This window comes from Aulostomus chinensis, chromosome 4 (genome assembly GCF_037954235.1).
Source record: "Aulostomus chinensis isolate RoL2024-O1b breed Wild chromosome 4, RoL_Achi_v1.0, whole genome shotgun sequence".
Classification (NCBI taxonomy): Eukaryota; Metazoa; Chordata; class Actinopteri; order Syngnathiformes; family Aulostomidae; genus Aulostomus; species Aulostomus chinensis.
The window spans coordinates 1,908,937-1,936,933 of record NC_141323.1 but is presented as its reverse complement, the minus strand read 5'-3'; the positions used below and the strand labels follow the sequence as shown (position 1 = coordinate 1,936,933).

The window sequence follows — 27,997 nt, the reverse complement described above, 5'->3', positions numbered from 1 at the left end:
TAGCTTCAGCCAATTGTGTTGTGAGTGGGTGGAGTATCTGCATTATATTTACAAAAATACAATTAAAACTTGTATTGCAATATGAATTTGAATTTCATTAGATTTCCTGGAACGTGAAACTTTTTATTACTGTATGTGTTCCCTCATTTTGATGTTGCAAAGTAATGTAAACGACGCTCACTGCAGGAGTTCTTTTTGCAATCATCTCCATGCTCTCGGCCTTGTTTGACTCAAAATCTCTCCAAAGTGGTGCTGTGGCATTTTCCCACACAGATAGCGGGTTATTAACGCCGACCGTATTCCTGGAATTTACAGAACAGTACAGTTAATCCTCATAAGGAAAGATAGAGTTGGGGGGGGGGGAAATGTAGGGAGCGATGGGGGGGGGGGTTGGGGTGGTGTAGGTGGAGTGTGACGCAGGGGTTGCAAAGAAGGGGAAGGTGAAGAGAGAAAAGAGAAGAGAAGAGGGACAATGGGAGTTTGCAGGTGAAGAAAATGGAAGAGGAGTGGGTCATGAAATATTGAGGAAGAAGAGAGTGCAGGAGTGAAGGTGGGTCTTTACAAGTTTTTGACAGGTTACATAGGAATATTGCTGTATCATTTTTTAAAACATCTATAGAAACAATCTGTATCTAAATGTCATTGTGATGTCAGTTTTTACGGTAAAATTGTGGGAATTTCTTCTGCTTTGCTCACTAATTGATTCAGGTGTTTATTTAGCTTGTATATATGAATATGATTATCAGTCATGCATCAAAACCCTCCTCAGCGCTATTTCCAACAGGATGAATGAAAAGCAACTCGAACTCCTGGGAAATGAAGGGATGTAATTGAAATGCGTAGCGCACTGATATATACACTCACTGGAGATCTGATGTGTTCTTTTTCAAATGCAGTAAAATAATGTGTGCAAGATTTTATAAACATGCGGGGGTCGTGTGCTAAAGATGCATCATTGCAACAGTTGTGAGGGGGTAGAAAGTGTGCAAAAAGACGTCCTGATCAGGGGCCTGGGGGGGGGGGGGGGGGGGCACAGCATCAGTACAGTGTAGGGGTGGTGGGGGATACAATAAATTGACAACCCCAGCTGTTGGGTGAGGAGAGACAAAACTATGTGGTGAAATGTGACCTAAATCCTCCTCTGGTGATGCTGTACACACACATCGGAAACACAAAAATGTCTGAAGCCTCCAGTGTTATACACATGTCCAGCGTTAGCATCGGTGCTAACAAGCACTGTTGGTTGTGGGATCTGTTAGTCTAGATAAGCTAAATAAATATCTTTTTTTTTTTTAATTGAAGATACAAGTCAAGTCAGTTTTATTTATATAGCGCCAAATCACAACTAAAGTTATCTCATAACACTTTACAGGTAGAGCAGGTCTAGCACCACACTCCTTCAATGAATTTCCACCCAACAATTCTCCATCAGCAAGCACATCCTGCAACAAAAAATCTTCCATTTAACGGTCAGGAACATTGAGCAGACCCAGGATCAGTGGGATTGGCCATCTGCTTTGACCGGTTTGGGGGAAAGAGAGCGGGAGAGCGGAGCAGAGACAAAAGGAGTGCCACACACGCACAGAAGGTAGCTTGAAGATGATAGCAACTGATGAAAATCCAAGATCAAGCTAATCCACACTTCTGCATCATTCAGTAACCATGAAGAACAAAAGAAGTTAAATACCTCTAGGATTATTTAAATGACAAAGACTGATCTGAATTTTATCTCTAATGGAGAGACTGCAATTTCTGCATTTGATTTTGATTGAAGAACATTTTGTGAGTACTTCTCGATCTGACATTTTCAGTTTAAATCAGTTCCTAGTTTTCTTGTCACATCCATCCATGTAGCGCCTCTGAGTTCTTGTAATGATGGACTGATTTTTTATTTCTACAAAATACAATATAATATTTTGAGGTGTAATGATTGCATTATTGCTCCAAAAATCACAACAGTGGTGCTCATTTGTGAACATGATTTTGATAAACACAATTTTATTTGCCACAGAGCTTATTTTTGGCGATAGTCTGGAATAAAATTTAATTGATTTATGGACAAAGGAAACCACAGATATTAACTTCTAGGTTGGCCTGCAAATAAATATGTCATCCATGCAGCACTCTGTATATCCTCGATGATTTTTGACTGCTCTGGTGTGTTTTAAATCCCATACTTTGTTTTGCTGATTCATTTTACATGGACAGTGTCTGTAAGAACTCACAAACACACACACGCTGTGAGTCCCTTCATATCAGCTACAGTTATCTGACCTGAGTTTGTGGTTTTTGGAAAGAGAGTGACAGGTTACCTAATTCCCTTTTCGCCCCCCTGCCCTAGTTTTGACCGGGAACATTACAAGCTGGTGTTACATGTCAGCAGTAGATGCTAGACATGAACATTGATTTCAAGATGCCTTATATCATCTGAATGGCGTGCCAGAAATATGTCTGCTCATTGTATACTGAGATGCCAGCTTGGATAGACGAGTTATGTAAGGTCTGCTTTTTTTTTTTCTTCTACAGGGATTCAGTAAAGCACTGATGCATCTTGCATTTGAAGCTGGACATGGATATTATATATAAATAGGACTTTTTTGCACTTACATGAGAAATACAACCTTTTTCATTTCACATTTTTATTGTTCATAATCAAACAGATACAACTGATACAAAAAAACATCCCCTTTGTTTGGGTAAAATTACAAATCTGAAAGTTCAGTCTAATCCACAGGAAGCAGACATGGGACAGCAGAAACATTGAGCCAGTGCTTCTCTGCGGCCAAGGGTCCATAGAAAAATGAGGCAGGCGGTTGTGTACAACTCTTACTAAACCCCGTTATATGTTGGCTGGGGATTGCTCAGCTCTGGCTCTCCAACTTTGCCAGAACATTATAAAACAGTATTGTTCAGCTTGGCTCAATCATGCAAACCAGTTGAGATTTAAAGAAGTTATCAAAAAATGAGATGATAATTTCTGGCAGACCAAATACCTGAGATACTTAGGAAGAGGTGTTGGGAGCATTTAGTTAGAAACTGCCGCCTCTCGTCCTTTGATGTAGACAAGCACTTAAAACGATGAAACCCAACCTGAAGAAAAGACATAGCTTTCGCAGAATAAGCCAATGATGGCAGGAGGTTAGCTAAGTTGCAGCTAAACATTTGTGAATTAAACTGGAGAGTTCGAGATCGGTTTTTGAACAGAGAACAAGCCCTTTTTGGACATTCATAACGAGCACCGACAGCCACCCTGGGCCCTTTGTAGGTGAAGCTTTCTGACTCAATGAAAGCTTCATTTCAAGTAACGCTGTAGAAATAAAACTTCCCCAAACTCTGTTTAAAATGTTTTTCTATAACAGCAGTGATCCATATTATGAGCCAAAATGAGGTCAGAAGCAGAATTGTCCAGGTAGAGCTTCAGAATTGATGAACTTGAAATCTGCATTTTACAAAGCTGCAGCCATGGAAGGTATGCAGTAACATGTTAGATGTATAACATTAGAAAAACCCGAGGCAGGTCAGGACACTCAAAGAGAATGTTTAACAAAAAAAAAGACTATTTTAATACTCGTGGCTTTAATTTCAACCCTGTCTTTATGTGTTGCCTTGTTTCAGAGAATTTGGGGGAAAAAAATGTTTTTTGCATTATTCATCCGGATCACATTAAACCATGAAAAGGGATACAGAAACCAATTTTTTTTTTTACAAATATACACGCTTCAATGCAGGAGGAAAAACTACTGTCATACAGCAAGAGAAAAAAAAGAACTAATACATGTTATACATATTTATATATATATATATATATATGTACTAAAATACCAGATTGTAAGGCAGAATCTCCGAACAACCCACTCACACAAAGACAATGAGTGTAAGTGTACCATAAAATGATTATTTACACAGCATATACAATCGTCCAAAAAGACCATGTTTGTCATCTAAAAACATGCAAATATACACTATTTCATTTGAAATATCTATTTGTTTCATGTACATAGATCCGCAAAGGATCTATAAATGTTGTCCACTTCGGATGTGTCTGTGGCAGGTAATGACATCGTAGAGAAGAGGTTTAATAAGACAAAACTGTTTTCTTTATGTTGTCACTGACTTTTAACACCAAAAGTACCAGTATAAGAAAACAACTGATGTGGGAATAACCAGAAAGGCACAATATAATAAAGTACCCCCTGTGTATCAGTAGGGAGGTTACAATCATCATATGGTTAAAAATTAATAAAAGAGATCAAATAATTTTAAGTTCAATGATGTTAAAACTTTGATATGTATCCACCTGATCAATCCACTGAGCTTAAGTTTTTAGGTAAAAAGTAATATTTTGTTCTATAAAAATCTTATTACTTATTAAATCTGACATCTTTTGTCATAACAAGTATAAATATCGTAGCTAAATCTGTTACAGGCATCATGATGATGATTACATTGTGTAGCAGCATCCAGCTTCTTTCAAATCACCAGTTCGTAATACTGAAATTGCGAGCCACTTAATAGTCAGTATTAAATATGAAGCTGCAACCGGGCGAAGCTCAGTTTAGAATAAAGACACACAAAAGGCAAAAGCCTGGCTTTGTCCGAGCTCCACCTGCTAGAACAACTACACCTCACAAATTAATACCTTGTTTTCTGTTTATCTGAAAACTAAACTGTAAAACCAAGGAGTTGTGGTCCTAACTAGCTAGGCGCTAACTAGCCATTAGCTGCTACTTAACTATCCCTAGGCTGTAGTAACATGTTGCCTAACATGCAGACCATTTTGCAAACAGTCACTTTGAAATTAAGGCCTTTCCTTGATGATATTTTCACTCAGTTTCAATGAGAATATGGAATGAGTTGAATCTTTTCTACTTAAGTTTTTACTCCTTAAATGTACTGTAAATGTGGATGTCTGGATTTAAATGTTATTTTATTAATTACATTTATACAACTACAATTCCCAATTGTATTTGCCATCTTCTGATAGTATTTTGTTTTGGACACACAAAAAAAAAAAACTATAAAAATAAGTTTTCAACCTAGTTGCCCAGCCCTACATCAAGTGCCTAATAAATTATTCCAGCAGGTGTATTTTGTACTGCATGTTGGAAATTATTGTGTCAATTCATACAACCTGAATGAGAAAAGGTCAGCTATTATGTACAACTCTGATTTTTTTTTCAGTAGAGACACTAAGTTATATACATTCATATTTTGCATGTTCGGATCCCTCTGTGACGGTAATACTAAAAGCATTGCGTCTCTGCAGACTTCATGTACGCAGGCAGAATCCAACAGCTTTTGGCTGGTGAGGAAGATACTTGATTGTGTGGAGCTGAGAAGCTCTCGCAAGAACCTGATTGGCTAAAACCGTATGTGCGAGCAGACTTTGGCAAAGTTTCTGATTGTGACATTTTTAATTACTGATTAGATGAGACTGAACGGACTTTCCGGAGTTACCAATGTGTGTGCATGCGTGTGTGTGAATACTACATTAAAGTGAATCTTAATGCTAGAAGTGCTCCTTGTTTCATGGTGGACTACAGATTCCACCTCAATGTCTTCAAGTGCGCCAAGGACCAAAGGTGTTGCCTTTCAAGCCTTGTAGATGGAAGCTCAAAAATCTGCTTCAGGTGAGGGCTCTTGTATTTTTTTGTTACGTCTCTTCATGGTAGGATATGATAAAGATGATGACCTCAGGTTGTTTTCAGGTGGCTTAAAACCAGGGTCTGTATGCTTCTGTCCTTGTTTTCACATCCAAAACTTAACAACAACAAAGAAAAAAAGACAAATATAAAATAAAAACCAAGCCCCTCCAGTTATTCTGAGGGTTAACTGAGAGAAAAATGTCTTAACCTGGTGCAGCACATGTTGATATGATCAATGTTTGTGAAGGGGGACCATTGAAGACCCCTGTTCCCAGATGTTGGACCAGCTGGTGCCAAGCAGAAGAGACAGGGGGGTTTGGTGAAGGTGGTTGGCTGGGCTGGGGTGGGGTGGGGGTTGCTGTACTTTTTCAGTGAATTCTGAGGGGGGCACTTAGTGACCACCGCTGGAGCCGGGAGGGTTGTGTACCCAGTCGAGGACGATGAGTGACAAGCTGCCAATCATGAAGAAGATTCCCACGATCAGGAAGACGGCCGCCTGAGGAGGAGACAGTGCCAGAGCGGATTGAGTGTGTGATGATGCACTGCGGGTTTCTGTTGAAATTTTGGATGAGTCAGGTTTGGAAATGTTATGGACCTCCTCTGGGGATGGACTGGGAAAACTGATCCAGTGAGAAAGCTCCTGATAAAGTGTGTGAGTGTAAGTGTGTTTCACTGCACTTACCCCGATCTTTTGAGGGGAGCGTAAGGGCACCGACTTTACCAGGCGGAGGTAAAAGGCAGCAGGGAGGATGAAGATGAGTAGGGTGGCAGCAGAAGAGCCTGCATCAGGGAAGGGGAAAGTTGAGTCACCATAAATAAATATTCTAACCTCAGACTGGGACTTTATGAAACTTGCTACACTGATGCTCATTTGCTACTCTATAGGTCACCGGAACAAGTTCCCCATCTCCATACTCCTAGAATATTCTGAGAATGTATCCTCAAGTGTAGCATCCCAACTGCTTTTTAAAGGATAAAAGGGCATTAACGGGTGGAGTACATTTACTATTTTGGGGAATGTTTAGGGGATCACGACTATAGAGACCCTTTCACACTGCACCAAAAATGCAGATGGACATGGGTGTTTGAGCACTCTGAAAGAGTCGACTCAGCATTTCGTCCCGTGTCCACCGACCCTCCAAGCGACCCGGGTGATTAGCGGCTCTGTTCGGCTCGCCTGCAGTGTGAAAAAGGCAACCCGCGTTGTCTCGGGTTTCCTGCGATATGACCCATTGACGTAGATCTACCTTCCTGTCGCATTCTGATTTTGTCACTGTGCTGCCTGTCAGGCTGTCACGGTGGAAGCTTCGGGGAAAAAAAAAAAAAAAAAATCGGCTGGGCTGCGTTGCCAGAGCTGCTCACTCATCTCTCAATAAAGTTTTGGTCTCTGCCATAAGATCAGTCTTCCTATTGATAGACTCTATTTCAGTCCTTTTTTTCAAACAATTTACATGTGTAAGATCTTACGTGAATTAATCTACACTTGGGAACTCCCATCAATCGGGGAACCCTAACCTGAACTGCGCAAGCGCGACGGTGTTTATAAACAACTTATATAGCGATCTTGCGATCTGGCGGCAGATTTCTGGAACCATAAGGGACGCTACGGTGCACTTTTATGTGTAATGATGACATTGTCAGCGCAATGATGTACAAGAGAGAAAACCACATGCATGGAGCCCTCACAGTGGGAGCTCAGACGCGCACCTGCTAGAAGCTTAAATGTGCCCTAATGCTGAGCAAACGCGGGTACAAAAACCTGCTGTGACACATGTATTTTAGTGTGAAATGGGTGTCTAGGATACCTCTTGTCAGCCTGTACACAATATATCCACAGTGTTTTTGAGGCTGTCATAATGTGGAGTTCCACATGGGATATTGAGACATTTATGGTGTTCTGGGAATAAGACGAAATTGATTAGGAGAACATGAATCAAACGTTCTATGTCTTGATAGTCTGTTCCCACAATGTTTGTAATAGTGATAGAAACATTTACATCCTATACATGTTCCTTAAGATATCTACTAAATGTCCCAAGATTTTCCTGTAAATCTGCAAAGTACAGTTATCCCACACAATGTTAACACATTGTTAAATTTCTCGGAATGTTCTAGAGCAAAGGAGCTCTCAAAATATTCTAGTAGTGCAGCTTCTAACAGGGTAGGAACTCTCAAAAATGATAAAAGAGATATATGTCCATTTTAAGATATTAAAATTAAAGAAAAGTTAACAAAAATGTCTTCAATTCCAGGTTAGGAACTAACTTCAAATTAACGTCATTGTCAATTTCTGTGCTTGTAGGATCGAGGTCCAGATTGGAGACGTTTGAAGTCACTAACTGATCCTCCAAGAGAGGGAAGAGTTAACTATCAGGTGAAAATGTGTGCTTTTTAATGTTTGTGGGTATAAGCGCCTGGAACGTGAGCAGTCACGTGATTGCACAGTTGACACGACCAACCACTTTAATCTTCGAATGTCTTTACTTCATAAATTGAACTTTGAACTAAAGGTGCGAATCAGGGCTCCACTAAGTCTCGCTGTTCATTAACACGTATTTGTCCACACCGTTCATAGTACAGGTTTTTAAGTAACATACTGAACGTAACACTTCCTGTGATTCAAAGTACTCAGAGGTCTGACTCACCGATGAAGCCGAAGATGTCTCTAATGGTGGGGACAAAGATGACGAGCATGTTGTTGAAGGCCAGGATGGCAGCAGCGATGAGCATGTGGCGAATCCAGCTGAATTCTCGACCGCTGAACAGCAACGTGGTGATGGAGGAGCGGATCTGGAAAGAATAGAGACAAAAAATGTCTTTGTTGTGATCATATAAATCCCTTTGGGAATATTAATAAAAGCATATAAACTGGCAAATGGAGAATATCTATGCAGTATTATCTAACTTTTTAAATCTTTAAATAGTTGCTATTAGTTTACTAACTGGTGTTAGAAAGACTCCAAAAAATAATTTCCATGAAAAGAGACTCCACGAGACCCCTACATTTATGATTTTATGATTCTGTTTAAATCCTATGTTTGACAATGGTAGTGATGGAAGATTGTGAGTGAAATGTTCTCTTCCTGATATTACAGCAAAATGTGTCCCTTTTGTTGTCAGCACTGGATTTCCTGAAAATCTGCACCGAATTCAAAGGGTCTCATGTCACAAAAATAATTTTTTGGGGGGTTCTTAAACTACTATAAAAAGCTGAATATTTAACTATAACACAGTTCTCATACAGTTTTGAAGTATTTAGTTTCATAAAAATCAAAGTGTCAGTGCAATGAAAAGTGTCATTGCTGTGATCACGCCATTTGTCTCTGTAAAAACAACAACAACAACAAAAAAAACAAGTCAGTAACTATAACAGTCTGCACATCTGCTGCCATGTCCCTGAGGCTAATTCTCACACTTGGCCACTGCCTAAAGTGTGTCAAGTGCTATGAGTGCAAGTGTGTGTGTGTGTGTGTGTGTGTGTGTGTGAGGGGGAAACACTGTTGAGCACAGATCCCAACTAAGACGCTGGTGCTGCTGAGCCACAGGCAGCCTGTTCAAGCCTCCAGTGGGTGAAAGGTTGCGAGTATCAGGTGAACACTGAGGCACTGTCAGGTTAGAAGAGGCGGGGTTTATGGTGCCCCCTTAAAAAGCAAAGGGATTATCTCCCTCAGTGCAATGGAACCATGGGATTGCATCAGCCAGTGGTGAGAGGAAGGCGTTCTTGCCCGCAGGGGGAAGTGTGTCTCTACTATTGTTGTCACTTGCACTTGTCAGTCATCCTTCCGCACCACAGCTTTCTTTACAAATTCTTCAAACTGTGTGATTACACTAACATACCTTCAGCAAGATAAAGTTACGGTACCTTTTCTGATTGTCCGAAAGCAAACTTTTCGTGTCTAACCAACAATACTGGTAGCACATTCCTCACCTTCCATTTGCACAAGACCAGACTTATTCTCAGTTAGCTTACATAGTGGGAAAAACCTCCCATTAACTGGATTTTCTGCAGATTGAACAAGTGACCTCCATCTTGACTGTCAGGATACGCTGGGATGAAGCTTGTACTCATCGGCCCCCTGCCAAAAACATGTCACTGCCTAAGCTGGGGCTTATGTCTCATCTGAGATAATGACAATAATAAAGAACGTCCCTCCTACAATTTTACACTCCCCACTCCAACCCACGCCTTCCATCCCACCAGCTGTTGCATAATTAGGTTGGCTTGGAAAACTAGAGCCTGGACGAGGCATTTCTCCCAAAGGTTCCAAACTATTCAGCGCCCAACTGTTACATGGCGCAAAACCTTTAGAGTTCACTGTGTGATATTTACGCACATTTAACTTCAACTATTTACCTGTCACACCCCCCCCCCCCCCCACACACACACACACACACTCAATCACTCACTCAGTATGTGGATGAACTAGTTGTAAGAAACCAGAATAAGCAGGCTAAATCTGGGTTCAGCAAGTTAGAGCAAAACCAGGCGCTTCGATTGAGCATGTTCATTATCATTTCAACAAATGCATCCTCTGCAGAGCCATGGTGGTAGCATCCAGTGACAAGCTACAAGTGCCTTGATCAGGAACTCTGATTGTAGAATCACATTCTGGAAAACTAGATTAAATTCATACAAAAGTCCTTTTTTTCTCTAAAACAGTTGAGCGAATTGAAGATTTGTGTGAATAATATCAGTATATTAAAAGACTAAAAGACTAAAGCAAAAACTTTTGCCCTGTTGAACTTTCTGTTGACAGTTGCTGCTGGGTGTGAAACGAAACTCGAGCAGGGTGAAAGTCCCTTTTCATGAAAAAATATCAACAGGATGCGAAATCGAACAACTGAAGCATGACTTCATCACAAATGACTTCATACACTAAAATGGCCAACAAACATACAGAATCTTATCTTTACCCCTGCACTTATCTGACTAAAATAAACCTTAAGTTTGGGTATTAAATTCATAGCATCCAACAACACAAAATGATGTTTATCTTCCTTTATATTGTCTTCAAGACCACTTTGAATTTCGATTTGACTGGAACCATTTTAAAGGTATCAAGGATATTTTTTATAATCTCAAAATGATACATCTTGAATATATGTAAACGGTTTATTAACCATAAATTATGCCATTAAGATTTACTCACTTAACCCTAAGGGAGCAGGAAAAAGTATCAAAGGTTAGCTTCACAGATTTGTGAAGTCTTGGACAAGGAAGCCGTTAGTGAATGTTGCTTACATATCATCAATAAACGATCACTGCAGTTAGCTAATTAGACTACATAAGCGTAAGCTAGCAAACCTAACAGAACGACACAGTACCTACATGCTTACGCTAACGTTTATCTTTTTTTTTTTTTAGTTGCTGTGTGAAAATTTGGGCCAAAAAATATATAAAAGTGTCTGAGGTGAGATGCTGGTAGCATATGAGGCTTTGAGGCAGCACGATACATAAAAAATACTCAAATGAGACTGAAATGTTACAATTTGATGGTAGGTAAGATGTAAAGGTGACGGTCGTGCTGTTAATCAGCGCTCTCCCATGGTTTCAACCTCCAGCAGGAGCCTGAGAACTGGGGCAGGGTTGACTACACATAAAACCCTTTCATTATGTACTGAATCCTGGCTGAGCCGTGTGTGATCTGGCCTGTTAGCATCTATCCTTCACGTGACTTCACGCCAACCCACCCACATCTACTTTTATTTCACCAAAATACATGACTCTCTCCCTCTCATACCCCCCTCCACACACACACATACACACACACAGAGTCTGAACTCATATACTACTACCCTGCTGGGGCCAAGGACAGTCGCAGACAAAGCTAATGTTAATCTCTTGTAGAAGGTCGGCTGCATTTCTTGCAGAATGAAGGTCAGGAGAATTCAAAGCCATATTCTCAAATGTCAAACAGAAACTTGGCAGAGCTGTTTTGATAAATGCTTCCAAGGTTGGCACAGCATTTCAGAAATACAACTTAATTTATAACAAGAACAGTGTGAATCAAACAAAGTTTCAAAACCTCAATTACGATATGAGATGTGTGTGATTTTTTTGGTGAAAATATTCCCACCATCTGAGTAACATTTACTGGTACACCTTTCGTAGTACTTCAGTCTTTTCCCTAACAATGTAAAGAAAACACAGGCATTTTCACAGGTATACTGTATAAAAGCCAAAACATGATTTACTGCAGGTCCATTGTTCCTGCAGGATCTGAAACATTTAACTTGTTCTTTTCAATAAGCTTTGTGTAACATAACAAAATGTCATCTTCTTTGCTGTCTCTTTCCTCCTCCCTCTTGCTCTTATTGGTTGTTTTGACAGGCGTCCCCATTTGTTTTTTTACAGTAACATAAAATGGTACGGTTGGATGGAGGCAATAACTGTGAGGGTCAAATGAAGGGAGATTACTGACATGAAGATAGAATTGATGCATTTCAACGATGACAACTATAGTATGTGTCCCATAACAAGGAAAACAAGATAATTACATAAAGGTGATTGTATCCATTCTAAAATTAAGGCAATTAAAAAAAAAATTGATATAGCATAGTGTCAAGGAACTTTCCATCTGCTTTCCCTAGTTTATGGAGACACATTTATCGGTGCGCTCCCCCTACAAAGGCAGAGAACATGATGATTGGAAAAAGAGTTTCAATGTAGAAGAATATAATAATGCCCTCTGCAGGAGAAAGTGCCTATCAACAAAACATTTTCTCTATCGACAGTTTTAGACATTATACTGTATTCATCACAAATTAGCGATAAGCTAGATTTGAATATATGATTTAAAGGTAGGGTGGCACAGTGGTGCAAAGGGTAAGCAATTTTGCCTCACAGCAAGAAGGTTCTGGGTTTGAGTCCTGGCTCCAGCACGGGATCTTTCTGTGTAGTTTGCATGTTCTCCCTGTGCCTGTGTGGGTTCTCTCCAGTACTCTGGCTTCCTCCCACAGTCCAAAGACATGCAAATGGGGATTAGGCTGATTGATACTCTAAATTGACCGTAGGTGTGAGTGTGAGTGTGAATGGTTGTCTGTCTGTATGTGTTGGCCCTGTGATGGACTGGCAACCTGTCCAGGGTGAACCCCGCCTCTCGCCCCAAAGCTGCTGGGATAGGCTCCAGCCCCCCCCCCATGACCCTTAACGGGATAAGCGGAAGAAAATGGATGGATGGATGGATGGATTTAAATGTAGCTAAAACACACCTGAACACTACTCTGTGATGCTAGTTACTGTAGCTTTAACAAGAGCTTAGCTGGACTAGAATTAGCTCTCTCTGCCTCATTTAATTTACGTGAGGTATGAAATTTCCATCAAGATATCATGTTTTCAAATGCATGTTTGCCACTTACATGTAATATCTTCTAGAAAACATGCAAATTTGTAAGTTTAATGTGAGCTTTAGCTGAGACTAACCCTGGTTATGTTATCATCTTTTCTGACTTGTTCACACATAGCTAAGCCAGAGTTACTGGTCTTAAGCCACATTTTGCAATAACATTTATATTCACATTTTCAGAGTAGCATGACTTAGTAATTTAATTCATGGTTTGTTCAGACATGGTCCCAAAGAGGTGGTTGAATTTACTGATTTGACAGCAACATACACTGCAGTTACAACAAAATTAACATGAAATATTCACATTTAGCTCTGAGCAGTTCAGCTTCATTTGACTTTTCTCCCATAAGGCAGCACTGATAAAATTCGGGAGCCATGACGTAGTGGTCATAAGTCTGACTCATGACTAATCTTTGTTTCCAACTGTGTTCAATTCAGAACCAGAACACATTTACGGGATTGTACGGTCTTGTCATGACTTTATGGTTCTGTATCTGTTTTAGCCAAATGATTCCCTATTCCAGTGGCTCCACCCCCCTTTCTCCCTGAAGGTGGTGGTCAGGCTGAGGTTTTTTTCCACTGTCCACTCTGATTCTGTAAACTTCCACTGCGGAGAGGCAGATACTCTCTCTCTTTCCCTCTCTCTCTCTCTCGTTCTCGTATTCCCTTCTGTAGAGAAACACCACTGTTTGCTGGGGTGTGTGTGTGTGTGTGTGTGTGTGTGTGTGTGTGTGTGTGTGTGTGTGTTTGTGTGCCAGAGAGATCCAGGAATGTAAATTCTAAGTCATAAGCAACACAAACAATTCATGTTAAATAAGGTCGAATGAATATTTGGGAATTAAATAGGCTTGCTAGCCATTTAGAAAATATCTAAAATGTGTTTTGTGTGTGCGTGTGTGTGTGTGTTTTTGCTGCATCTTGATGTGGGTTTCCATAACATACCGGCACTGCTGCATCATTCTCTGTCAGCACTTTCTTGTGACTGAACATCAACAAAGCTGCTGCCCCCTTGTGGCTGTCTGCTGCCTCTACAACCTCTTCCCAAATTACTCAGGAGGAAGTGGCTCCTTCTCTTTCCATATTACCAAGTGTGTGTATGTGTGTGCGTGTGTGAGTGTGTGTATATGAAAGCTTGAAGGGGGCATACCACATCCTCCTGGTCAGCAGCCATTTTTGCTCCATGTGTCAGATGAGGGCCAAGCTAAATTTAGCTTGTGACCATATATGGGGAGGGAATAGAGAGGAGTGTATGCATGTATGTATGAATATGTACTGTATACATGTATATGTAACAGAGATGAGGACTTTTACAGACTGGTCACCACACACAGGCTGACCTTTAATCCCAACATTTAAAGAAGAGGACATTAGATACATAAAGTCTTTTATGTTCTGCAAACTGAAAATGTCTGTCGGTGTAATTTAAAGAGGTGTGGCAGTTTACTACCTTAGTCTGTGTGCTGTGGGATTTGAGATTATGACATAGACCAAGTGCACACCGAACAGTGTGTTCTTTCCAACAAAGTGCCAGGAAAAAAAGCTGCACCCAGAAACATCAGAAAAGTCTGACTCTGCAGCAAAACACACAACGCCGTCTGTGTGCAGCGTGACATAGAGTGGTGTTAATGTTTCATGTAATGAATGGAAAATGGTTTTACAAGTAGCCGGGAGCTGGAAGGCAGCACCCAGGTACTTTAAATTACAAGGGTAGTGTATGTTTCTATGCATGTTTGTGTGCTCTGACGTAAACATGGTGAAAAAAGCGCATTTCGATGACGAGCTCTCATTAGAACTGATTGTTCTCTATTTAGTCTATGCCAAAACTCTGAAAATGAGCCAAAATACAGAGGTTACTATAGGTAGGCTGTGTGAGATATTACAAGATCATGTAGGATGGCTAGTGCAAGGCAGGTCACTGAGGCTATGGAGACTGCACCAGCATACTGCAGTGTTATGGAGTGCATTCGGGAAAGAGAGAGATGGTGTGTGTGTGTGTGTGTGTGTGTGTGTGTGTGTGTGTGTGTGTGTGTGTGTGTGTGTGTGTGTGTGATGATGAGCATTTATGAAGCAGGAGTTTGGCTTAACTTACTGCTGCTGTCTGAAATACTGCACATTAATAAGTGACTGCCATACATCGACCTGTACCAGTATGTGTGCAGTTTGTAGATTAGTCAGTGCATTGTGGGTGAGTTCCTGTGTTTTACCTGCAACCTCCATAAACTGAAACATGTCAGCATGGAAGTTAGGTGGACCATCCTTTCTTATTCTCATTCAGTCAGAGCAGGCTGTAATAATGCATAAATTCCACTTATTTATTAGTTTGGCATTGAATTTGGCATCAAGAATTGTGGACACAGGGATGACTAGCATGACTACTGATAAGCGCATATCTGCCTCTGTGAAATCCCCACTGATGCTGTGAAGATTAAAGTAGAAAAGGATGGAGGTGCCGTTCACTGTAACAGTTCTTTTACCAGGAGAAAACAGGTCTTTTAAGAGACAACAAGGCCTTCATTTCAAGACAATGATTTTAAGTTAATAATTCAACAAATTAATATTAATAAAAATTTATGTTACCTATAAAACACTTGATGTGAAACACTGGCTTAAAAGAAGACTGCGCATTTGATTTGATATCTGATTGTAAATTGCAGGGAAGAAAATAATTTAGAGGATAAATGCTCTGAATTTGCAGTTTGGTCTTTATGAACTTCATTACCCATAATGAAGTCTAGGGTCATTACCATTTTACGTAGATGGCACATTAACCTAGCTGATGTTAGCAGCCAGGCTCTTTTCTCTCCAAGTCTTGAGCTATGATAAAACCTTTTTCCTTCACTCTGATTTAAGAGAAGTTTTTTGTCTCATCATTTTGAAGGTAAAAAACTGATTAAGTTACATCAAAGGACAGGCTGTACTGTATGTTGTACTTACAGGGAAGAGCACGATGGGGACAGTCAGGGTGACAGCAGTGAGAACAGCCAAACGCACCAGCAGCAGCATCGTGTCAAACTTATACACCTTGGTGAAGGTGTGAAGCAACTCTGCCTCCACATTATCTGTGTTGGAGAAGAAGTGAAGACAAAGAGGTTCAGCACGGCAAAAAAATAGGTCCTATTCAGCTCTGGCGTCTTGAATGGACACCTCTAAAATTAAGAGTGAATGCAGCCAGGATGCATCGTAGTCCGATTTCTCATTTCTCATTGTTGGGGCCAAATGTGGTCACGTTCTTCCAGCAATGCCAATGTGATCTTGGCCCCAGTGAAAGACTGCCTTTTCAACTGACATCCTCTGGATAGACTCAATTCCTGCATAAAGGATCATGATTACCAAACAATTTTTAAAAAGCCCAAATAATATATCAAGTTCATCAAATATTTGGGCTCCTTTGGTTTGCCTGGAATATTTGAAGAAACAGATCCGGTCTGTGGTGCTTTGATTTATTCTCCCGTCCTTATTCCAAAACAAGACACAGTACAGATCCCAGATGCTTAAAAACAACAATGCATTTGGTCTTTGCCAGCAGAGATGATGTTAGATTTAATTGGCATACAAGAAGATAGATACCCTTCCCTGTGTGTGCATTTGGGCACGGGTCTGGTACCATTTTGGTCCCTGCTCCGCTGGGGTACACATGAGCCGAGCCGGGACCAAAACACATGACGTAAACACATCGCGGGCCACTTACGTCGTCTTCTTGGTATCATCTTGGCCTCGGGGGAATACTGGTCGATCGCTTGGTAAAGTCTTTTATACTTTTCTTGGGTGCTCTGTTTCGCCGCTTGAAGCCTTGCCTGTCTGTCATCCTATACTTTTAGTTTAAGCAAAAATCACTGACCGAGCAACAGGCATAACGCTGCCTCCACGTTGTTGTTGTGTCGCACACAAATTATGCCGGGCAACTCTCGGATGGTGAGTCCACACACACTGACGTCATAGTCAGTGCTAGTGGAAACGCACTTGTACCGAACCGTACCAACCCAACCCAAGCCAAAGTGAGCCAGTGGAAATGCACCCTTAGAGAGCTGAGACCCACAGAGGCAAGCTGACTGCTAATTAGCATGGTTGCTACAAACTCCACATAGAATGTGGGGATGTTTATTGTTCAGATTACAACTGAAATAAGTCGGATCAAGGCCCAGATGAAGTCGGACACGACAGATGGTGGTGAAATAGAGTGAAATAGATAAAGTTAAGCGTCTCGCTTTATGCAGAAATAAATCTCCCCATCCTTCTAGAAGTAAATTTTGATGTGTTTTTTTTCTCAGCTGAATTTTTGCAAGGAAAGTTGTCCCAACCATGTGTCCTATTTTAAAAACATGTCTTGTAATTTTAAAATGCGTAGTATGCACAACTGTAATATGCTAATGAAAGTAAAGAGAAGACAAGTATTTTTGATGGCCTTCAGTGAAAGTATGCTCACACTTTCCATCCACTACCATTCATTATACTAAGCTAACTATCAGTCAACTTGTCTCTGTGGGTCTCAGCTGCCTAACGCAGGGCAGAGGAAAGAGGGGTATCTATCTTCTTGTCTGGCTCTGGGGAAGATGACAAAGAGGCTTATTTCTCAGAAAAGTGCCACGATCCTTCAAAGATAATGATCCCAACAGGTTTGAATACTTTTCTTTGTCTACTTACCATAAAAGGTGAGGTAGCCAAATAGCGCCGACAACATGTACATGATGAGCATAGCCAAGATTGACAGGTTGGACACGTTCTGCATCTTTTTCCGGCTGCGACTAGAAAAAAAACAAAAACAAAACATATCCTTATCAAAATTCCACGCAATTAAAAAGGTCCATGGCATTACCTGAAGGGGAGAATACTATTCTCTGTAAATGTACCTTTTCAGTGTGGTCCTAAAAGGCGCTGAAGTTAAGCCTCAGGTGAATTTTCATAAAACACATGACACATCCAGGGAAGAACAAGGTGTCACTTGATGCTGATTTAAAACTGATTAGGCTGCAGTTTCTAACTGAACAAAAATATGTTTTCTATCCTTGATCATTTCAAATGGTTATCTTCTGAACTAACATGCTGGTAAAAATAACCAAGAACCAAAAGTTTTGTTTCAAACTTATGTACTTCCCGAGTGTGTATCTTGGAAAATATTCACAGTATGAAGGTTAGATTTTTGGATAAACTAAGAGAAAACATGCGGAAATTGTTTGATTTTATATGGAATGACCCACATATCAATTGAACCCTGACTGAGCAAGTAGCTGACTTACTCTTTCAGCTCGCTGTAGATGGGCAGAACCTCTGGGTGGCAGACGAAGGCGAAGGCCAGGATGGGTACAGTGTAGGCTGTCTGATGACAAAAAAAAAGATAAATGTTTCAAAAGCAAAAATTCATCTTCAGTGCTTAAAACATCCAAGTGCTACCAGTCCGACAGAACTGCAGAACCTTTTCTATCAGCATGCTGAGAGCTTTTAATACTTAGTCGTACAAATCATGTTAAAGTATCATTTGGACAAAAAAAATTAAGAATTTCTTCATGATTTTATCTTTCCATTATGACAACAATGAACCTTGTTTTCCGAATGTATTCACAAAGTGGAAAAAGAAACATTATGACAATAGAATGCCAAGGAATTTATGAGAAATACTTTCATTTACTTAAAAAAAAAAAGAAATACTACTTCAGTTGTGGGTATTGAAATATTTTCTGCTGAATTTCCTCTCACCCTGGCTCAGAACATACTGTGCACACTAGCTGTAAGCTCTTGTCAGTCTTCCAATGTGTTAATCTGAAATGACAAGCTTGAACCTGCACTCATTGTTCAGATGGACTGTCATGATTAAAGATTTAATGCGCTGTTTGCCACTCTGTGAGAATATTCATATCCTGATGTTTGCTCAAACAGGCACAAATCTTTAAACATACATGCACACGCACGCACGCACGCACGCACGCACGCACGCACACACACACACACACACACACACCAGGGCTGGTTCTAGACAGGCATATAAAGGGGAAGACAGAAATGTGACGGGGGCACAGGGTGGTGACGGAGGCAGGAAAGGGTGTGGTGGTGGTGGTGTGTGTGTGTGTGTGTGTGTGTGTGGGGGGGGGGGGGGTTGGTGGGCTCTGGACAACTGTTTTGGTCATGTAACTGGATTGCAATTTGTCAGACTTTTACCCTAAGACCTGTCCAACTTGGTCCCACCTGAAGGCTAAGCATCTGCTGGTTTAACTCTGAGGCTCGCAGACCCCCTGACCACGATAAGGTGGCAATCCCTCAAGGGGGAAAATAAAAAAAAATAAAACAAAAAATACACGAAAAATATTTCTCATCAGATTACAACAACTAAAAACTTGGATTGGATGGCCTATATCAAATATATTCAAACCCAACAATAACATTTCTCACAATTGCAAATATTTACAAAACTAAAAAGGGTAGGCCAAGTTATTGAAAGAAATCCCTTCAACAAGTCTTGAAAAACAAAACTGACAAACAGCAGAAAAACAAATAAATAAAATGAAGAATAAAATAAAATATCCATCCAGATCTTGACAACCAACAACATAAAATTTATTTAGTTGTTAATTATCTCACAAGTCGCTATGATTTTGACAGAGATTTTCTGCTTCCTCAAAGTCCCTCGGTACGTCATTTGCATCCAAACACTGATTGGATGTTGACAGAGGGCTGAGGGGTTGGGAGGGGTGTGCGCGCTCCCGCGTGCGTGTGTGTGTGCTACGCAGCCTTAGAAGATACACATGCACACAGTGGAGTGACAGAGATATGGAGGAAGCTGATACTGTATCACACCTTTTTCAGCGGGGCCGGCTCTACAGGGGGCAAGGGGTTCAGTACCTTTTTTTCGGTGGATTTTTCCGCTACTGCAGATAATTTTGTCAACTTGTGATATATTAATTTTGTAAGTATAACAAAATGTTTTTTTTCAACTTCTAAAATTTTGATTTGAGGCCCCTCCCCCCGTAGAGCCAGCACACACACACAAACACACACACACACACACACGGTAAACTCAATAGCTACTACTTTTGTGAGTGTGAATGACACACCCTCACATTTCACGCACACCCTTTCAACTTTCACTGATGATGTATAGAGGTTCACACACACACAACTCAACACAGGAACACTTTCTGAACTTGAATTACAAGCTTATGAGTCAAACTACCTGTGAATTGAAGACAAAGTATTTGGGTGTGCACATCTCTTCATCGTCAGGGTGAGGCTCAAAGTGGATACCAGTGGATTGGTGAGCATCATGGCTGCCCAGTACTGCCGGGGAAACGTCAGCTCGAGAGAAATCCATTTGTGCCGAGTTGTTATGTAATGTGTACAAGCCCGGCATGTTCGAGGCATTCACGCTGAGGTTGGTCGAATGGTGGTAGAAGAAGGGAAGAGGGCATGGCAGCTGGGTTTTCTTGTAAATCAGCTGAAAAAGAACAATAAGAATATGTTAAAACATTATTCTTACAAATGGAGTCCATTAACAAATTATATGAACCAAACCTAATGTTCACCAAGGCATTGATACACCTATCTGTTAGCGGTGACCCTTTACAGCGGTATAGGAATGACATATTTTTGTAGTCCAACTCAGAGGTTAGCATCGCTATGGGCTCCCTCGATCAAAAGCTTACAGGATATTTACACTGGCTTTTTCACTCTCTGCGGGAAACAAAAGTATCAACCAAATAATAATTTGACTTGTACATTTTGTCTAGCAAGATAATGTTCATAAATGAACACCATTTCAATGATTCTTGCAGCGTAAACCGAATGGCAAGATAGTGTGATGCTGTGAATGAACAACAAAGCTGAAACGTGACTGAACCCCACCACAGCTTCACACTTCATCTGTTTGGGCATCATTAAATCAAATGGCTCTGGCAAATAGGACTGCCAACTGCCCTGTGTTCAGTTGTGGGTGGCATGGCTCAGGGGTAGAGTGGCCGTCTAGCAACCAAAGGGTCGCTGGTTCGATCCCCGACCCAGGTGACCATGTCAAAGTGTCCTTGAGCAAGATACTGAACCCATAATTGCTCCTGATGAGTAGGTTGGTGCCTTGCATGGTAGCCTCCACCATCAGTGTGTGAATGTGTGTGTGAACGGGTGAATGAGATGACACTGTAAAGCGCTTTGAGTACCGCTAAGGTAGAAAAGCGCTCTATAAAATTGAGTCCATTTACCATTTTTACCATTCACTGGGACATCCTGTATATTAGGCCAAATACACAAGTTTTCATTGGACTTTGGGGCTTCATAATGATAATCACAGTCAGAGACATAACATAAATCTTTGCTTCTCCTTAAGTTGTGAAACCTACTTGTTCTTGTTATTTTTTTAGATATGGTTTCAGAATGAGGACAATGACACTAGGTACATAATGTCATCCGCAATCATGCCTCGCATATTTGCAGGCTAACTACCGTATTATTTAAAACAAAATTAAAGGAATGAAAACAAGGAAGGTAACATGAGTGCTAAAACACTGTGACTGCCAACCCACAAGTCAGGTTTACAAAAAACATATCGCACTTAAAGTACAGAGCAGTGTGCAATTAGAGAAGCTGTAAGAAGTCAGTTCGATTAGTCTACCACGTTTTTCTGTCATGCTATGAACTTACCACACCCAGGAAGAACACCATGCAGGAGAGAGAAAACCCGCTAGTGTAGCCCAGGTACCCTGCAGAGGAAAAACATATTGCGGATAAAGAACACACTCAGAGATTACTATAAATCCAAAACCTCCAGATCCTGATGTGATGCTGATGTACTCTTCTTACGCAGCTCTCTATTATGTCTGTCTTGCTCATACTTAGATTTTGATGTCTATTCTAGAATATGGGTCATACCCCATTCAAGGTTTTGACCCATATCCTTAAATAGATACACAAAAAATCAGAAGTGAGACGCAGTTCAGAACCGAGATGCAATGTGAACGGAGCCCTTAGATGAAGCAGCTAATTCTTACAAATGCATTGTTAGTGAAATGGCAAAAACATGATTATGAAATTCAGCTTTGATAAAAAATATATAAAAATATATATAGACCTACTATATATATATATATATATATATATATATAGTAGGTTGTTATCTAATAATCTGGCTACTGGTCTAGTTGATTCAGAGCCAGCTGAGGCAGATCGTATACTTAAGAGAACATGTGAGTGGTAGCGCTGGCTCTACTCTCACTGAAGTATTACATTACTGTAACTTGTAGCTGCCAGAGCTGACTAAGGGGTCACCAGTGTAGCATTACTTATGATTATGTGGAGCAACTTACAGCTGCAAAGAAATTTGTGACATAGATCCTATCCTCGCTAAGTCTGCGATAGAATTACTATTTGACAGCTTGCAAAACACGTGATGAAAAGCTGATGATTGATTCAACAATGAAATAGCAAGTTTCAATAGGTTAAATGTAAGATTTATTAAGACTATTTTCATTTAAACTTAATATCTATAGCACAAACTTACCAGGAAAAAGGTACAAATTATAAGCCCACGCTTGGCCTGTAATTGCTAGATGCTTGTTCCCAGTACTGCAAAGTTTGAGACTGTTGGTTCTGCAATGACTTATTGCCATATGACCCGTTGGGGGGAATTGATGCAAGTGATAGGGGCGCATTTTGGGGTCTTTCATGAACTAAATTTTCCACAATCATGGCAGGTTTTCTGCTGCAGTAGCATTACACAAGCCTTTACCTAACAGGTTGCTTTGAAGCCAAGATATTTCCCCCAAACATGAAATATGATCAAATTTCAGACACTTTAAGACCCTGTTAGACATGTAGCATCTGCTTACCCAGATTCTTGAGGAGAGACAAGGGGAGAATGACTCCGATTGACACAAACACCACCAGGTAGTTTCCGTTCATGTACCATTCACTGTAAAACAAGGTTCAAAAGGTTCGACCCAAATGCTGTACACAAACAAAAACAAAATGCACCTTTCACACAAAGACTCACCCAGAGTTTTCTTCTAAACCCAAGAAGGCCCGAATGACTTCCGGCAGCTCATATTTCACAATGAAGAGGTAGCTGGACATGGCTGAAGGAGGGCATGACCATTCGATTAGAAAGGGTAGGGTATTTTGACAGCTGTGGTAACTAGCTATTTTTCAGACAATGATTTTAAACAATAAATACTCTCACACAATTCTGAACTGCATGTTAGTCATAATTTGATCTCTTTAAACAGATTCTGCATAAACAAAGAATCTGTAGGCAAGGGGGAAAATAGTGGGAAACGAAAGCTTCTGGCTTCCGTGTTCTGTCTGAGCGGGTTTCAGTTGCGTTCACATAAACAGTCCACGTGGAGTGAAAAAGAGATGGAACACACTGGTCAAAATGCAAGGTTGGAAAAAAAATGGCTGTAGTGCAGCATAAGAGAGAACAAGGAAGGGTTCGACCAGGCTATGCTGGAGCCCCCAAAATTATCCCCATGTTCTCAAGGCTTAGATGTCAGCCATAGCTGATTGTGCAGGATAAGATGTGCGGTTCCAGTTTGATTTTTGATACTTTAAGTCCAGTTTACACTGTTGGTATAAGCTTGTTATTGGATGACAATTTCAGCTGGCATTTTTCAAAGTCCCCCCCACTAAGTGTTGTTGCTACCTTGGCACAACAAACTTTGACTGAAGATGGCACACAAAGATTTGAGTGTAAAATAAGGAAAGGCCTTTTGAGTAGAAGATACACATGAATATTAATACTTTAGAATAGATGTTGTTTTGCGAGGGCATCGTGGACAATAGGCTTACAGAAATACAAACAAGCCTAGGCATTTTTTTTTTACTACTATAACAGAATGATAATGGGTTTAGCCAGACATCTCTCCTGTCACAGGCCTGAATAATCAAAGGGTGTATTCACACTTGCAGTGGTTTTTCCAAACAGTTTTTACCCCACAAAAATCTGTTCATGTGGAAGTATGTGAACACAGCAGCCAGCAAATCTCATTGCAGCAATGGAACAAGCTGCCAAAGATCACAAAGAAAGGGGGATTTTGTCTCGCTTCTGTTTTAACCCTGGAGGAGTTTGTTTGCGGGACAATAGTTTCATAGTTTCTCACAGGCCAGTGCATGAACATATTTATTTTTGGTGACTACTTCATATTGATTTATTGGGGGAACCCCAGCCAGGATAATGTATGTGTCACTGACCAGGTCAGCATTTACGATGGAGGGTGTTTGTACTATGTTAACAGTCAAAGTCACATTAATCTGTGATGTTTTAATTATGCAACAGGGGCGAGGTCAGTAACAGTGTAAAGAAAACGGCTGTTCCCTGTCATCTGTAAACATGGATGGCTGCTTACCTCCAATGTTTTGCATTATTATTGATCCAAACGCTGCCATTTTCCCAGGCCAACCAAATGCTCGCTCTCCTAACTTCTCATAGATGAGGGATCCTGACAGAACAGATAAATGGAGAATTTGTCTTTGATGCCTCAAGCGTTTTCAGTGGCTAAGTATTTATAACCGTCACCATGGAATAAGATTTTTATCATTTGAATAAGTAATGGAAGTCTAAAGATGAATAACAGCATTGTATTTCAGAAAAAAGCAAAGATCGATGGAAGAATGGACAGTGTTCAGTGATTTGCTCATGACCCCTTGACACCCTCCCTGTGAAGGTCCTGACCCCCCCAGACCATTCGTCACTGTTTTAGAGCAGCACAATTTAATACAAACCTCCTTCTTTAGCTGTGACGAGGAGCAGATGTACAGAATACAAGGAGAGGATGGCGACAGCGACGAGGAGAATCCTGCACAAAGACAGAAAGAAAATGTTACGCAACTTTCACCTCTGGGATTCTGATTCTTCAACCAGATGTATCACAAGACAACCATCTCTGGTTGTTTGGACCCTGAAAACATTTTACTCCTATAATTTCTATGTGAGGGATACTGTAGTCATTTGCTTGTGACATGTTGCAGCTGCTAAGCTGTGCATCATTTCACTGTAGGGGTGTTAGCTGACTGCCTTGGGGTGGGGGTGCTGTGTGCTTTATGCATAGCTTCAACAAGACTAGCACAAAGCTACGTCAGTGCATCCATCTGCTGCATTCTTCCACTGGCACACAGTCGGTGTGATATTCAGAACTGGGACAGAGGATATCTAACAGCGTCCACCCATTTGTGAAACTGTACTCTTAAGGTTAGAAGACGGCAAGGAAGAGCATAACAGTTATTTAATAGTAATAAACAGATTAAAATAATGCTGAAGTAACTACATCATGATGATGAGATGTACCAATTATGAATTAACATTTTGTAACATCATTCAATGAGACAACAAGCAAACCACTTTTAAAATGATTGTTTTCTGAACAGAGCACATTACTGATCAGCTGATGCAAGTTTGACAGGGCATAACTTTTCCATTCCTGATAACACCTACAGACACAGTACAGTTTTTTTCTGCAATGGGAGCAGATTGAATGAGCATTCAATCCCAGGTCACATGACCCCACATTAAACACAGGTAATTACCAGCTTCGGCCCCAAGTCGCATTGAACACTAATTTGCAGTCCACTTCTGGCCTTTTGAGTCTTGGGCGCACATACAAAAAGCAGTCAGGGCTCCACTATCAATAACTGGCATGGAAGCAATGAAATATTGTTGGCTATGCCAGTAATTAAAGCATTTTTTGTCCTCTCTAGTACAAAGTCCATATCTCTGAGTTCAAGAAAAGTCTCTAATATTGTTGCTTTTAATTTTATTATTTGTTTACGCTTTAGCGCTGAGTTTGTGACTATGAACGTAATGAACTAAGAAAAAAAAAAGGCAGGAAGGCAACTCCTCACTTGCTCTAAAAGGGAACAGGATCAACTGCTATTCTGTAAGTGGGTTGGCCGGGGTTAAAGCCTTATCCAGCTTTTAAACATTTTCATCTGTCTTTCAAAACCCTCAGAATATGTTGTGTTATGGTTATGAAAACCTGAACACATCAAAAGAAAGTGTAAAGCCTCTATTTTCTTTTTTTAAAAAAAACAGTCTGCTCAGTGCATCCCTGACCTTACGTTTTTGTAAAGAAGACTTTTTTTTTTTTTTTTGGAGCATCAGTTTGATTTGATGTATGTATTTCTTCATTCTGGGTTTATTTTTCACTCCAATATGAGAATAAACAATATGAATTGACCTGATGGGGCTGCACACCCCCCCTTAGACAACCAGCGCCTCCATCTGCCTTCTCTGCAATAAAAAAGTGCTCCTAAATCAGCCTGTTACGGGGTCATAGGCCTCTTGGAGGACGGCAACATTGATCTGTCTGCTGGATCTTCCAAAGCTTCTTCGATACCATTTTTTTGGACCTGGAAGTGCAGTACTCTTTTCACAAGGTGTGCAACATTGCCCTCTAAGTCATAACCGCGAAAAAAAACAGATTGAAAGAAAATTTCAGGAGAGTGCAGTGGGAAAGGGGTACAAGTTGTCCGAGCTAAAATGCAAATGCGGCCTGTAGTTTTTTCAAAATGATTTTATCCATTTTACACTTGCACAAGTTCTTAACTTTGTCAGTGTTTTTATTTAACATACAAAAAGCCTTCAGCAGGAATAAGATTGAAAAAGTGAAATGGTGTGTTGAGGCTGCTGGCTTAACTGTGGGTAAAATGAAATTATATCCATTAATTTAAGGGACATTTCACGCTTTTCTCTGTTTACATTGAAGGTGATCCTGAGTTGGAAAAGCTTGGTGACCGCTGCTGAAGAGCCACTTTTCCACAGCATAACATTGTTAAGTCATGAGGTGGCTGCTCAGCAGGGGTATGAATAGTATATGGAAAGGGGGAGGGGGTGAAGAGTGTAGGGTGACCTGGGGCTGCTGGATGTTAGACGGCACCCACGAATGCTGATGATTTATATCCTGAGTGAAAGATGTTGGGGCTACTGAGGGCGCAGGAATTCATATCATTTCTATGAAATCTTTTTTATCTGATTTGAACAATGTGTTCTGAGAATCAGTGACATATCAGTCACCCTTATCTGATTTATTAGATAAGGGTGATGGATATGGCAAAATTAGCCTGTTTTCACCCCCTTCTTCTGACTAACTGCATAGCTTACTTTGTTTGCACACTGAGCGACGGGATGACAACACCACTGTGTTTTTCTTCAAAGACATGTTCATCATGGAATACATGAGGTCATATCTCCTGTCTCTATCCAGTAACTATGCACCTGTCCTGTTATGCCAGTCTTTCTATACACGCTGACATTAATGTTCTACTGCAGCAATACTTACGTAAACAGTACAATCCCAGTGTTGGCCATGGCATAGGACAGACCCAGAATGCCACTGCCCATGATGGCGTTGCTCAGGTTGAAGACAGACATCCCGAAGGAGGCATGGCCGGGATGCTGCTTGGAGACAGAAGGGAGAGAGCTGAATTAAAAAAAAAAACCAACCAACAACAACACAAAAAACACCTGGCCTTTGAGGATGCCTGTGAAACATAACTGAGATAATTATACATTTTGGATCAGAATCATTCATGTAATCGTCTGCAGTGTTTGAGCTACGAAAGAGAACACACATCTGGTAAAGCAGTGCAAGCCACACATACGAGGCAAGTGCCAAAATAAATTGTTCATTCAAACGATTCTGGTAACAAGTACACTCCTATTTTCCTGGGTTGATATAACTGTTAGCTGTTGTTGGATGATTCATCTCTCAACATCTCTCTGCCAGCGCCATGCTGAGAATAACAGAAGAGCTAAACTTTTAACACAGTCCTACTGAAAGTTGGAGAGCATACAGACTGTACATTCCTAACATTTCTTACAATCTCTTTTAATGGGATGTGGGGCAGAGACTGCTTCTACTTTGTTAACAATAGTTGTACTTCTGTCTAAAAACCTCTGTGGCTGCTTTCTCAGGAACACATGTGGTTTGGAGACCCCTAGATAAACAAACTGATTGTAGGAAATAAATTGAGGCCATAAAATCTTGTCTGTTTCTCTCCCACAGCGCATTTCTCATTGAAAATCAACACAACATGGTG

At 40.6% G+C, this 27,997-nt stretch overlaps 1 protein-coding gene and 1 long non-coding RNA gene across 7 annotated transcripts in view; one reads left to right on the top strand and one right to left on the bottom strand.

The window, feature by feature from the left end:
* Positions 1-415: 415 nt before the first annotated feature.
* On the top strand, positions 416-8,514 carry LOC147262275 (uncharacterized). 2 transcript variants are annotated; one of them, XR_015112352.1, is made up of 4 exons: positions 475-550; positions 5,544-5,630; positions 7,948-8,019; positions 8,271-8,514. It is a non-coding gene; the product is annotated as an uncharacterized LOC147262275 (long non-coding RNA). The 2 variants fall into 2 exon arrangements; XR_015112351.1 differs by lacking the exon at positions 5,544-5,630 and having other exon boundaries at positions 416-550.
* slc38a4 (solute carrier family 38 member 4) overlaps positions 2,629-27,997 on the bottom strand; it is a 47,128-nt gene continuing 21,759 nt past the window's right edge. For 4 of the 5 annotated variants that reach the window (XM_086201002.1, XM_086201004.1, XM_086201001.1 and 1 more), the window contains exons 4-16: positions 27,238-27,356; positions 24,686-24,759; positions 24,310-24,402; positions 22,959-23,040; positions 22,795-22,877; positions 21,611-21,669; positions 20,154-20,414; positions 18,226-18,305; positions 17,633-17,733; positions 15,926-16,050; positions 8,291-8,435; positions 6,328-6,425; positions 2,629-6,141 (exon numbers count right to left, since the gene is read on the bottom strand). In XM_086201002.1, the coding sequence (XP_086057128.1) occupies positions 6,037-6,141; positions 6,328-6,425; positions 8,291-8,435; positions 15,926-16,050; positions 17,633-17,733; positions 18,226-18,305; positions 20,154-20,414; positions 21,611-21,669; positions 22,795-22,877; positions 22,959-23,040; positions 24,310-24,402; positions 24,686-24,759; positions 27,238-27,356 (1,425 nt within the window). In that variant the 3' untranslated portion in view covers positions 2,629-6,036. The remainder of the gene's footprint in view (positions 6,142-6,327; positions 6,426-8,290; positions 8,436-15,925; positions 16,051-17,632; positions 17,734-18,225; positions 18,306-20,153; positions 20,415-21,610; positions 21,670-22,794; positions 22,878-22,958; positions 23,041-24,309; positions 24,403-24,685; positions 24,760-27,237; positions 27,357-27,997) is intronic. The other variant, XM_086201006.1, reaches the window with a different exon arrangement.